Source organism: Silene latifolia, chromosome Y (genome assembly GCF_048544455.1).
Source record: "Silene latifolia isolate original U9 population chromosome Y, ASM4854445v1, whole genome shotgun sequence".
Lineage (NCBI taxonomy): Eukaryota > Viridiplantae > Streptophyta > Magnoliopsida > Caryophyllales > Caryophyllaceae > Silene > Silene latifolia.
Window position 1 is genome coordinate 298,195,843 of NC_133538.1, and position 13,050 is coordinate 298,208,892.

The following is a 13,050-nucleotide window of genomic DNA, read 5'->3' on the forward strand; positions in this document are numbered from 1 at the left end:
GAATATCCAAATAAACACTTATTGGATTTCCATATTGTTTGCTCTAGTATGAAACCGGCTACAGTGACTGATGAGCAGTTGAAACTGAGAGCTTTCCCGTTTTCCCTAAAAGATGCTGCGAGGGATTGGCTCTATTATTTACCGCCAGGAAGCATTGATACATGGGTCAAAATGAAGAAAGCCTTTCTAGAAAAGTATTTTCCTGCATCCCGAGCATCTCAGTTGAAGAAAGAGATCAGTAATGCAGAACAAAAGGATGGGGAGACAATGTATGAATACTGGGAGAGGTTTCAGAAATTATGTGTTACTTGCCCTTATCATGGGTACACCGCTGAAGACCTTGTTATGTATTTCTGTGGTGGTTTGAGTGTGGAAGATGCTTGTACCGTGCATGCGGCATGGGGAGGAGGTATTATAAATAAAAGCGCGGATGAGGCTTGGGTGATCATTGGTAAGTTAGTTGAGAGCTCACGGGATTTTGCTAGAAAATATACAAATCGGGGAGTAAATTTAGTGGGTTCTTCATCTTCTTCCCATCTTGAAAAAAAAGTTGACACCTTGACAACTCTTTTCAAGGAGATGATGACGGGACAGAAGATGGCGATGGTATGTGGAATTTGTTCCAGCGGAGGACATCCTAGTGAGCATTATCCACTTATGCAAGAAGGTTCTCAAGAAGAGGTGAATGGAGTATGGGAGAGTACACCTCAAAAGAAGTGGGATCCCTACTCTAACACTTATAATAAAGGGTGGAAGGCTCATCCAAATTTTCGGTGGGGACATTCTCAAAACACTCAGCAATTTGGACAAGGTAGCCAATCTGGTTAACCAAAGGTCTAATTTATACCTCGACCACCAGTTCAACATGTGGCTCCTACACAAGGACCTCCTTCTAGCGGTCAAATGTCAACTGAGGATATGATTCGAGCCTTGGTTACCAGTCAAGCTACTCTTCAAGCAACAGTGGTTCAAAATCAACAAGAAATCGTGGCTAGCATTCAAAACCTGGAGATTCAGATGGGACAAATGGCTACTACTATTAATAGAATACAGGCTAGAGACTCGGTGCCGCAAAGGGAGAATGTAAGTGTTGTGTCTTTGAGGAATGGAAGGCAGTTGGAAGAGGTAGAGAAAAGGAAGAAGCAGATAAAAACTCCTACTATCCATGAACAGGAAGAGAAGGTAGTTGAAGAGATCGATGAAAAGGTGGATGAACAACCATTGCCAATATATGAACCGGAAGTTCCTTTTCCAGAAGCTCTCAAGTCCACGCGGAAGATTGAAAAAGATAATGATATCTATGAGACTTTCCGCCATTGTGAGGTAAATATTTCACTTTTAAATTTGCTTAAGTATGTACCTCGTTATGCTAAGTTTTTGAAAGAACTGTGTACCCATAAGAGAAAGAAAATGAACCGAAGGATAAGGGTCCTAAGGGGAAGGTTAGTGAGTATGTTTCTGTACTATTTCAAAAGAAGTTGCCCCCTAAATATAGTGACCCTGGTATGTTTGCTATTCCTTGTACCATAGGAGACCTTAGATTTGAAAAGGCCATGTTAGATTTAGGGGCATCTATTAATGTCATCCCTTATGCTATTTATGAAAAACTCAAACTTGGACCTTTGAAAGACACTAGTGTAGTAATTCAACTAGCTGATAGGTCTAGTGTCTATCCTAAGGGGGTTGTAGAGAATATCATGGTTGGTATTGGTAAGTTAGTCTTTTCGGCTGACTTTTATGTTCTTGACACGAAAAGTGAGAATGATGTTATCCTCGTCTTATTTGGGAGATCATTCTTGAAGACTGCAGGGACTAAGATTGATGTCTCAAAAGGGTCTCTTACCATGGAATTTGATGGGATCGTTGTTAAATTTGAAATCAATAAACCCAATTCCCACTCTCCTGCGGTTCATTCTTTGTGTGCTATAGACACTTTTGCTAACCATGGTTATTTAAGTGTCGGAAGTCTCCTATTTCGAGTAAGGTGACTACTGTTTTGCAGGAATCCCCTCCTAAGGATCAAAGGTGTGTTATCTTATGGGATCATCGTGAGGATGCGGAGGCATCTAGAGGTAAGAAGAAGGCTTGGTTTGATGAATTAATTCGCCGGAAAGGCTCCGGGAAAGGTGTGCAAACTATCCATGTAAAAAATCTTGCTTTCGTTCTTCATCTTGTAGTCATGTTGGTAAGTCAAGGTAACTTTTCTCTCCAAGCTTAAGTCGGGTGGTTTTACCACTCCGCGAGATGTCACAACGCTTCTAGGAGGCAACCCATAAATTTGTGTGTGCATTTTTTGCAAAAAAAAAAAAAAAAAAAAAAAAAAAAAAAAAAAAAACGAAAAAGAAAAAAAGAAAAAAAATCGGAACTGCCTATACTTCTGCTGTTTGGCGACATAAGAAGGGAAACATAGAAGGGTGGTTGGGTAGGTTAGTGGTAAGGTGAGTAGAAATCGCGGTGTGATGTTGTGGGCACCTTCTAATTGCGATTGGATGGAGTTGTGGTTTGGAGTAGAGGAGTATAGGTTAGACCAAATACGATGGTGTCTTATTTTTGTTTAACTTGTGCTATCTGGTCTTTGGTTAGGTTTGGAGTAATAAGGGGTGGTAGTGTTCTTTGATCACTCTTGTTTTATTGGTCATGTTGTTCTTGTGCATTATGGTGGATGCTAATGGCCAAGTGTGGGGAGGAGGTGTGGTGAGTGGTTGACATGTTTATATGGTTTGCTGAAGGATAAATGTACTAGTGAAGTCACATGACGCTCCCTTTAATAAGGTGTGTTTTCTCCTTTCCTTTTTATTGTGTCCTATGCAACATTGAGGACAATGTTTAATTCAAGCGTGGGGAGGAGAATCGTTCTGATTGTAATTTATTGTACTTGTGTGGTGTGCTTTATTTCAGTTATTTCTATTCCAAAAAAAAATTAAAGAAAAGAAAGAAAATGAAAAAAAAAAAAGAGAGAAAAATAAATCCCGACTAGGTGAAAACCCGAAAGGTCGCATAAGCAAGATTGGGATGTGGCCGAGGACGGAGTGAAAATCTGAAAGGGCGCTCCGGGTAAAATGAAGAATTGAGTTGCGTGTCACTGAGAGTAGAGTGAGGTTGGAAAAAAATAAATTGCTAGAGAGAAAACCCGCAAGGGCGGGCGCTTTAGGAAAAATGAGAGATTTAGGTAAAAAGAAAAATTCTTCCGATGCTATTTATCTCCCTTTATCATGTTGAAGACCGTCTTGAAAGAGATTCATTGTAAGTCTTTTTAGCTTCCGTATACTTCTGTGGATCGGTGTTTGTATGCGCTAGTAATGAGTCCTTTAAGTTTACTCGAGGACGAATAAAAGATCTAAGTGTGGGGAAGTTTATAAGACGGGTTTAGTACGGGATAAAAGTGTCGTTTTGGATGGATATTGGTGAAATAAGTGGTGTTTGTATTGGTCTAGTGGTGTTAATTCTCATTTTATAATATTAATTGTATTATGCGATATTTAGTTGAGAATATATATAAATGAGTTGTGGAAGTGTGTTGGGTTAATTTACATGAACATATATGTCTAATGATTTGGGCTCATTTCAAATATTAATTGAGCATGGAAGTTGATGAACAAACACGGAGCAGCGTTTTTCTGGCCAGGATTTCACGCGGGTCACGGGTGGTCGCGGGAGACTTGCGCGCGAGACAGCAGTCTAAAGTCAAAGTCGGGTCTTGAGTATTATTATGTTATTTTCCTAATTTTATACCTAATAAATTTAAGTAGTTTTTATAGGGGTTTGAACGACTATCATTAGGATTATTCTTATTCATTAAAGCTTGGTATTGGAAAAACTATCAAGAAAACCTAATTATTCTAGATCTAGTATGAGGAACTAATTCATCCCTTTCTTGGTTCAACTTTCGAAGCTACCGATTAATTTATTGTGAGATCGACTTTTACCTTTTATCTTTCAAGTATTATTCTAATCTCTTATTCTTTATTTATTTGATTTTTATTTACTTTCATTATCTGATCAATAGTGTTAGTATTTATTAATCTTTTGATAGTTTAGATTATCAACTCAGTTTGCTTGGTATCTAAATTAAAGTAGCAACCTTTATCCTTGTAATTGATTCAGCTTATCATTATTTGGGTTTAGGAAGAGATTAAACATACAATTGAATTATAACTGCGTGGTTGTAATTATTGTATCTATCGGTTCCTTTATTCATTATTGCTGCTATTGGGTTGAATCTCGCACGCGTGTGTTGGATTATTTGATAGTTAGGGTCTTATAATATCGATGATCGAATTATTTGACTACTCTTAAGAAGGAACAGAAATTGATATTTCATATTTATTTCCTGATAGATACTTGAAGGTAAATTGGTATTTGAGACTTTCGATGATCAATTGACTAATTGGTAGTGGAGATAAATTGACCCAAGACCTTTAATCATCTGAATTACTCTAATTTTATTACTTGCTCTAGTCTTAGTTGCCCAAACAAACAAATCCCCCCAAATTGGTTACATAACTCTGCATTATTATACACATTAGTTAACTTAGTCCTTCTCTGTGGGTTCGACCCTTACTGTCACTATATTACTTAGCGATGTAGTTAAGTGAGTGATTATAAATTTACTTTGATAGGCATACGACTTTCATCCCGTCACCTAATACCCCCTAAACCCGCCTAAATACGACACCGCCATCCACCACCGACACCACTCAACCTAGCCACCTCTAGCCTGCACCATGACACTTACCGAAAATCCATAGCCACCAGTCAGACCGCCCCCAACAACCCATTCACTCACGCCCTAACTACCTCCCTTAAACCTGACACTATCAAGAACATAAGCAAGACACACCACCCTTAACCACCACCACGACAACCAGTGGCCACCACCGTGACCTCCCTTGACCCACGGTGGTTCCACCAACTGCCACGACCACGCAGGTAAGGTCACGGCTAAGCCACAGTCAACCCACAACCCAATTTCGACACAAACACCATACAACAACCCCAACTCGACAACCACCGCACCAACCACTACCTACAACCATCCCGTCACCACCCCTAGGGTCACCCAGCACAGACAAAACCAACCACCTAAGTCCCAAGTCAAGTCGACATCAAAACAAGGGTTAAATTCTGTCTTAAAACCCGCGATAACCACCCGTTTAGATGCCCCATACACCACCCACGGTGGTCAACGACGATCACGTTTGGTCCTACTAGAATCACGGTGGTCAAAGGCAGCTACTAAGGTCAAAGGCGTCATACACGGTGGTCTATATGGTGTTTATATGATAATTTAATTGAATGACGCGATGTAAATATAAAATATGACGACCTTAGCTTGAGACGATAATTCTTTATAAAATCCTTCTACTTTTCTCCCTTGGATCTTTATTCCTTGCCTTGGTAAATTATTTGTGTTTTTATGTTGTATTAGATTATGGGGTAGGTAGATGAACTTATATAGATGTAGGAAGGAAAGAGGGAGGAAGTTTCCCAATTTCCAATTCCCTTATTATTGTTTTCCTTTTATTATTATTATTATTACTACATATTATTAGTAGTATCATACAATTATACTTCCTTCACCAATCTATAACACACGCCCCTCACACGTGTCACACGTGAGTTCTAACTATTCCCTTTTCAACATTATTTAATTATTTTATTCCGTCTCACAACATAATTCTTTAACTAATAAATATAATAAATTATATTTTGAAATATAATTTATAAATCACATTTTGACATTTCCACTGTTGACTAACCAATGACCGAGTCCTAAAATATAGGGTATTACAGTTGCATTTTGGAGTGATATGGTGTTCCCCTCTCCCTCGCCCCTCCCCCTACTTATCAGCTCCATTATGCGTGTTTTATGATTTCTGCTTGAGTTTTCATCGGGGTGTCGTCGGTGATGATTGACGGTGGTGGTGTCCCGTGGTGTTGGCGGGCTGCTTCTTGCCTGCCTCGGTTTGGTTGGTGGGGTGGGTATGACATGGTTCTTGTTTGGTGCGGGTTAGTATTGGTGTTGCGTCTCTTCGAGGTGTGATCGGGTTCGGGTTGGTCTGAGTTGGGCTGGATGAGGTTTGGTTTGGATATCATTCATGCTACTGTCTATTTCTCTGTTTTTATCAATAATAACCCCTTATTGGTTATGGGTGTCATGTCTTGTAATCATTCGGGTTTCTCGTCTTGTCCAGTTTTTCCTAATAATAATCTCCTATTGGCTAAGGGTATCCTATCCCTTAACCATTGGGGTGGTTGCAACTTTACATCTGGTTTGTGTCCATCTCTCTCTGGCCTTCTGAGATGGTTTTGGTTAGGGAGCTGTTCGGGTTGATTTCTATATCGCTAGCTATCTACTTACTCGCTTTTCTAGGCTACGAGTTTCTTGTCCGGGATTGTTTCCAAAAGTGTAGAATTTTTCTCTCCTTTGGAGGTAGATATAGGTCTGCATACGTTATTTCTTTCTACGTCCTAGTGGCGTAAATGCACTTTGCTCACTCTAGATGGTTTAAGGGTCTCGTTGGTCTCCTGATGTCGTTTACCACAGCCAAGGTGATGAATTTCCGAGACACATTTTTGTGTCTTGTTGGAGGTATTTTTCCGAAGCTTTGTCTCTTAAGATGAGTAATGATATGCGCGATCATATGGCCAGCTCTAATCATCCCTTCAAGAATGTTGTGGATATTGAAGTAGATTTCTGTGTTCAGCCATCCGTACGCCATCAACACACTATTGTTAGCAGATGTAGTTACTCTATCGTCATAGTTTACGTTATTACTAAAAGTGCATTTGACCAAATGAGTCAAATAGCATCTGTATAAGACCTTTCTTTACGGTTGCCAAAAAAAAGTTATGTATTTAAAGGCATTTCTTTATGAAACAATAAGAATTACGGAGTATTTTTTTATTGGTGCATCCCATATGCTAAATATTATTATACTACGCATTAGAGTATTAATCTAATTTTCTTTTCTTATATCCTTATATCCTTATATAAAAAGAGGATTGGGGGGTAGGGCTCGTTTGAGACTGCTCCTGCCCTTTGACTGTATCATTATTTACGGTCAATGCCATTTGTGGTTATTTCCCCTTTTTTCTTATGTTCATTGACTTCCACAGTTCCACGCCTGCATCTTACTCATCCTTACCCAAGCTTATCCATCTTTTACCCAAAATTTTCCCCATCATTCTCATATTTTCAATCATTCAACACAAAATTTGGGTAGAAAAAATCAAATTTATGAAATGGGGAATTTGACTTTGCTAGGTCCTTGAAATTGATTTATATTGCTTCCCCGTGTTTGTTGGGTCGGAATCATAGATTGATTTCCTATATTAGATTGAATTGGCTCTTTCGTGTAACTCCGTATCCTCGCGAAAACCATTTTACGGTACTCTTTCTTCTTAACTATTTAGGGAAACCAGCATGCATTTATGATGATCGCCTACCACCATTCGATAACCCGTCAATTTTGTGCGATTGTTTGGACCGTTTAAAATGAAGGTAAATGAAGTATGATCATTGGCTTTTAATAACATAGTCGCTTTTTTCTTGTGCACATGTACATGATTCCTTTCTTATTGTGAACCCCAAGTGTTTGATTAAGTGTCATAAACTCATAATATAGAAACGGCAGTGTTATCTTACTCACTATGTATTGTCGAGTTTTTTTTCTTTACGTATATTACTAAGGCTTCATGTTACTACGCTAAATGCTCGGAATTTTTATTATTCAATTTTTAGAGATTGAATTTGAGCTTTTATCTTAGTTTACGGGATGTTTTCTGAAGCGATGGTCTGTAATTTGTTTTATTTTTCAGTGGGTAGTAATACGATTTTCATTTTTATATCTATTGAATTTGAGCTTTTTTCATGGTTGTGTTGAGGAAGTGCAATCGTATCCCATTTTATTTGTGCGTATTTGTAAAGGAAACACAAATGGAATAATCAAAAATAGACTCGAAATATTTTCAATTGTTTGTCGATGCTTCACTTTTCTAACGTTTTGTGTGTTCCTATTTTGACTTTGAAATATGGGATTGCTTGTTGTTTGGCCTTGCATTACTTATGGAATAGCAAAGACAGACGGGACTATCGTTCTCTTTGCTTGGAGGGGACTTTACCAATGTTAATTAAAGAAGATCCGCTGGGGAACTACGAGTGTCTATTAGTAAGTTTTGCTAGAGAAGGATGTGTTTAGCTCAAAAAATCAAAGACAATCTCTCTCCAAAGTTGTTGTGAAAGAAAAATTAATTTCGTCATGAAATGCAACTGTTGCATATATCACGGCAACAAAGGATAAACTTTTGTATTAGCGTTAATTTCTTTTTCCGCTTTATATTCCCAAATGATTTTGTAACTTATGAAAAACATTGTGAATATGTCGAATAAAATTGTCTCCCATCTATTTGAGGTTAGTGAGTTCGCGGTTTCCACTAATGGTTTGCGATGAAACTTACATTTGTTACATCGTCCGTGTTTAACTGTTTTTTGAGGTTAGTTACTGGATTAATCTGACAGATGTCTATAGTTTAACTGTATCTTGTATGATATATGTCCCCCATGGAACATTGATAGTTACTTGTTTTGTTTTTATTTTGTAACATTATCATACTCAGGTATATCGACACTTGGTGATTTCGATAACTATACCACATTCTGTTCACCGTAGGTTTACGGTATGTACACGTATACGGTATGTATACTATGTTTTCGCATTTATAATTATGAAACTGGGACTATATCCATTTATGGATGATGTATTAGTTTTAAGCTAGGTATACATACAGAAAAGGGGGTTGGTCTTTCATGACGCCTACGATTGTCGTGTGCCTTATATATGTGAAACAAATTTGGCAGGTTTGGGGTTATTTGTTATTAAATATTTTTGTTGCTGCTTTCATCTTCTCTCAAACCTTGTCAAAGCTTGGCCTTATTTTATAAAATTAGTTGTATTCGACATATATACTTATATAGCTGCATGAAATGGTGACCGCTAATTTTAGCTCTTTGAGGAAAACACAAGTGCAAATTTAAGGAGAGTATGAAGCTTAATAGCTTATAATGGCGCAGCTTGGAATAATCTTAGTTATGAAGAGAAGATGTCCTATGAGAGCAACATCACTCAGAAATGTAAGCATATTTGAAGGTGGTTGCCGAAAAACAACGCAAAAGGAAGGTGTTGAAATGACCAGAGCATATGCGAAATCAAAGGATTGTAACAGAAATCCCTGAATAGTATCTCATTGCGCGCAAAATTTAGACGATTGGAATAAGAAATCATACTAAATGAATATGAGGTTGTTTTCCTTGTGAGGTTTGTTGCGTGTTGTTAAGAAATAGTTGTAATTGAACTTGAAACTTAATAATAGTGCTTATTTTTTTCTTGTGAATGTTTGCCCACTTAAAATCTTTTGCCTATACTTGATAAGAGGTGAGGATCTTCTCGTGGTGAATAGAGATCGTGCTTGAATGAAATGGTTTTTTGTTCAAATTCTTCATTGCTAATATTTATATACTTGTATGTACAGACATGATTTGGATGTGAGTGTGTAGGTTGTGAGTGTTTGTTTTTACAAATGTATCAGAACGGGGAGGGGAAGGTGATGTACTTCGAGAGAATTTGTGAAAATTTGAGTATCAACTTAATCATACATGTCTTTGAGTCTCTAGGACAACACGTATTTGCTACATATATGCCATTAGATACACTTTTTTTTTCCTACTAATGGGGTATATTACTATCATAGCTTTCATGGGAAGTACTTTGTATATTTCAATCTGCTCATAATGGTATGTCTCTTAAACTATAATAGGTTCATTGTTTGCTATATAAACATGCATAAAAAAAATTTCCTTTCGAAATTACTTAAAATTTCTACTCCAGACTCGATGAATACATCTCCTTGTTGTTTAGGGGTTAACCTCAAAATTACATTGAATGTTGTCTTGAAACAAATCAGATTACCAATTAGAATCCACTCTATCGCAGATGATGAGTTTAAGGCTTATGTTTAAGTACATGGAATTGGTAATACTTATAAATGTGTGAGGTTATTATAACGTCTTCAAAGTTTCTTTGCCCGTCACAACAGAGATGTCCTCACAAACCTTACAATTTATTTGCAAGACATATGAACTTGATGATCTGGAATTATATTACTACGAATTAGAACATTTGAAATATAATTACCATGTACTGGAACATAGACACAATTAACTAATGCATCAGATAGTTTCCGAAATAGTTGAGACATTATCACCGTAGCTCGACGACGTTAATGAGTGACGTACTTCACATGAGAGTTGAGCCTGTTGTGTAAATAAAAGCATATGTTTGATCCTGAGTGTACAATGCATGTATTTTGTATATTACTAATTCTGTTTGAATAAAACATATGTTCGTTTTACATAACGTCTTTGAATCGGCTTACGGTTTCGCGGAAAATCAAGAGTTGGATGCCGCGTGCGTAGCACTACGCACGCGGCGTTCCAACTAGTCTTATAAAAAAAAAGAGGATACCGGTCTAGGCTCGTCTTCGCTCTTATAAAAAAATGAAGCCGAAACGTGAAAAAAAGAGAGTAAAATTTCTCTCTACAAAAGAAGGTATTTGAAAGGATAACTGCTCCTAGGGTTTCCTATGGAGATCTCGGTCTAGGCTCGTCTTCGCTCTTTCCTTCATCAGTTGGGGCCTCTTCCTTCCGTTTCGACGTGAGGAGTTCGATAAAGCGTTCTTTTGTCTCTTTCAACGGTTTGTTCCTTGTGTTTTTTTGCCTTCTTTGTTGCCTTCTAGTTTTTGCCCTAGTTTTGTGTTTTACTCTTTTCGATGGGAACAAACCCTAATCGAAGACTGGGAAAAGAAATTATGGGAAGCGATAGTGGAGAAATTGAGGGACTTTTTGAGTGGGAACCAGGGGAAGGAAAGGAGAAATTAAAGCATAACCTTACCCTAATAGGGAAAATATGGACGACTAAAACGGTTAACGCAAAAGCAGTGATCGATACTATGACGAAAATCTGGAATTCTGCTAAACCGATCATAGGCAATATCTTGGATGTTAAGGAGAAAACCTTTGTATTCAAATTTCCTGATTTGCGGGAGAAGGAGAAGGTCCTTGCAGGGCAACCTTGGCATTTTGATAAATTGGTGTGGTGTTTCAATGAACCTAATGATGATGGGAAGATGACGGACGTGCCACTCCATCGACTACCGATTTGGGCTCGCATATATGACTTACCTATTAGTGGTCGCAGTAATGATAGCAATATTCAACGGCTCAGTGGACAGTTGGGTACGTTTGTTGCGAAAGGGGAGGATGAGGAGGACGGGGTTGATAGGGCTATCCGAATCCGTGTTCTGCACGATGTACGCAATCCGGTGAAATCATCAGTGGCTATTAAGATGCGAGGGGGAGATGTGGTTCGTTTTGATGTCAAGTATGAGAAGCTTCCAAATTTCTGTTATGGGTGCGGGTTGATGGGTCACGGTGAAAGGGATTGTGAAGAGGGTCCTTATGAAGAACATGAGTTGAGGTTTGGTGACTGGCTCCGTGCTTCCACGAGAAAAAACTTCAGAGCTACAGGCACGGCTCATACGAAAGCTGCAAAGAGTCTGAGTGAGGTATTCGAAGCAGAAAAGAGTAGAAAGGAGGAAATTGACATCGAAACCATGATTAACAAGCTGCAAAACATTGCGGTATCTTTGCGACAAAAGAAGAACAAACAAAGGGAGGATGACGGGTCTGGTGTGGAAGTTGTTGTCTCGAAGGGTGGAGAACAGGGAAGGGATAGGGGGGTAAGGGGGGGTTTGTCATATGGTGGTAGAGGAAGGAGGGGTGGAAGAAGGAGAGGAGTGCGCGGTGGAGGAGGGAGAATTGATTAAGGGGACCGAGGAAAGTGAGAAGGGGAATAAGGCCGGGACGAAGATGGGTACCTGGACGAGATTTCAGAGGGTTAACATGGTGGAGGGGGGCCAAACGTCTTTGGAGGAAAGGGTGGACTGGGTGGGTGCTAAAAGAAGCAGGAATGGGGAGGAGGAGGTTGAGGGGTGTGTGTCTAAGAGGCTTCATTTCGATATGGATGTGATTTCATCTGAGGCGGAGGTTGAGGGGACTCAACCCCGCCGGGCCCAATGAGTCTCTTGAGCCTTAACTGCAGGGGCCTGGGCAACCCGGCTGCAGTAGGCGGTTTATGTAATTTACTCCGAAAGGAGGCCCCGAGTTTTGTCTTCCTGTGCGAGACAAAACTTTGTAGTACAGAATTGCACAAAGTTAGAAGCAGGCTAGATGATTATGAAGGGTACGCAGTTGATTATGTGGGCAAATCAGGGGGACTGGCGTTTTTGTGGTAAAGAAAGTTTACTTGTTCGATTTCTTCAGCGACAGTGCACTATATAGATGTCGAGGTTGGAGAAGGAGAGGAGAAATGGCGGGTTACGGGTTTTTACGGGTGGCCAGCTATCCAAGACCGTCATCTGTCATGGCAACAGCTAAGGATCTTAGCTTCGTCTTCGTCATTACCGTGGCTCTGTTTGGGCGATTTTAATGAAATCTTATACTCCACGGAAATGAAAGGGGGATCGCGTATGCAGTGGCAAATGAATAACTTCCGGGATGCGGTAGATGAGTGTGGGTTGCGTGACCTCCCATATGAGGGGTATGAATTCACGTTTGATAATGGGCAAGGAGGTGATGCGAATAGGCAGTGCCGCCTAGACCGTGCTATGGTTACTGGGACATGGTCAGATTTTTTTCCCTATGCCAAACTCTTTCACCTTGACCGGGAATGGTCTGATCACGCACCTATAAAGGTCCTTCTTAATGGACGTGGGGACTCGGATGGGAGGGCTCCTAAGCGTTTTCGATTTGAACAAATATGGGTAGGCCAAGACGGATGCGAGGAGGCTGTGAAGAGGGCGTGGGATGATGGGGATGTTGAGCTGATACCCACGCTCCAACAATGTGCAAGTGAGCTGCAACAATGGAAGGGTGTTAGTATTGGGAAAGTTATGCGAGACTTGAAAAATAAGAGAGCACGGCTTAAAGTTTTG

General features: G+C 39.5%; 1 protein-coding gene and 1 long non-coding RNA gene across 2 annotated transcripts; both read left to right on the forward strand.

Moving 5' to 3' along the window:
* The first annotated feature begins 903 nt into the window (after positions 1–903).
* Positions 904–2,594, forward strand: LOC141630992 (uncharacterized). Its single transcript, XM_074443720.1, has 4 exons — positions 904–1,323; positions 1,422–1,907; positions 2,003–2,072; positions 2,584–2,594. Exons 1-4 carry the CDS (start codon positions 904–906, stop codon positions 2,592–2,594), a joined length of 987 nt encoding a protein of 328 aa, XP_074299821.1.
* A 4,573-nt stretch (positions 2,595–7,167) lies between these two features.
* Positions 7,168–8,418, forward strand: LOC141626775 (uncharacterized). The gene is made up of 2 exons (XR_012536355.1): positions 7,168–7,504; positions 8,078–8,418. It is a non-coding gene; the product is annotated as an uncharacterized LOC141626775 (long non-coding RNA).
* The last annotated feature ends 4,632 nt before the right edge of the window (positions 8,419–13,050 follow it).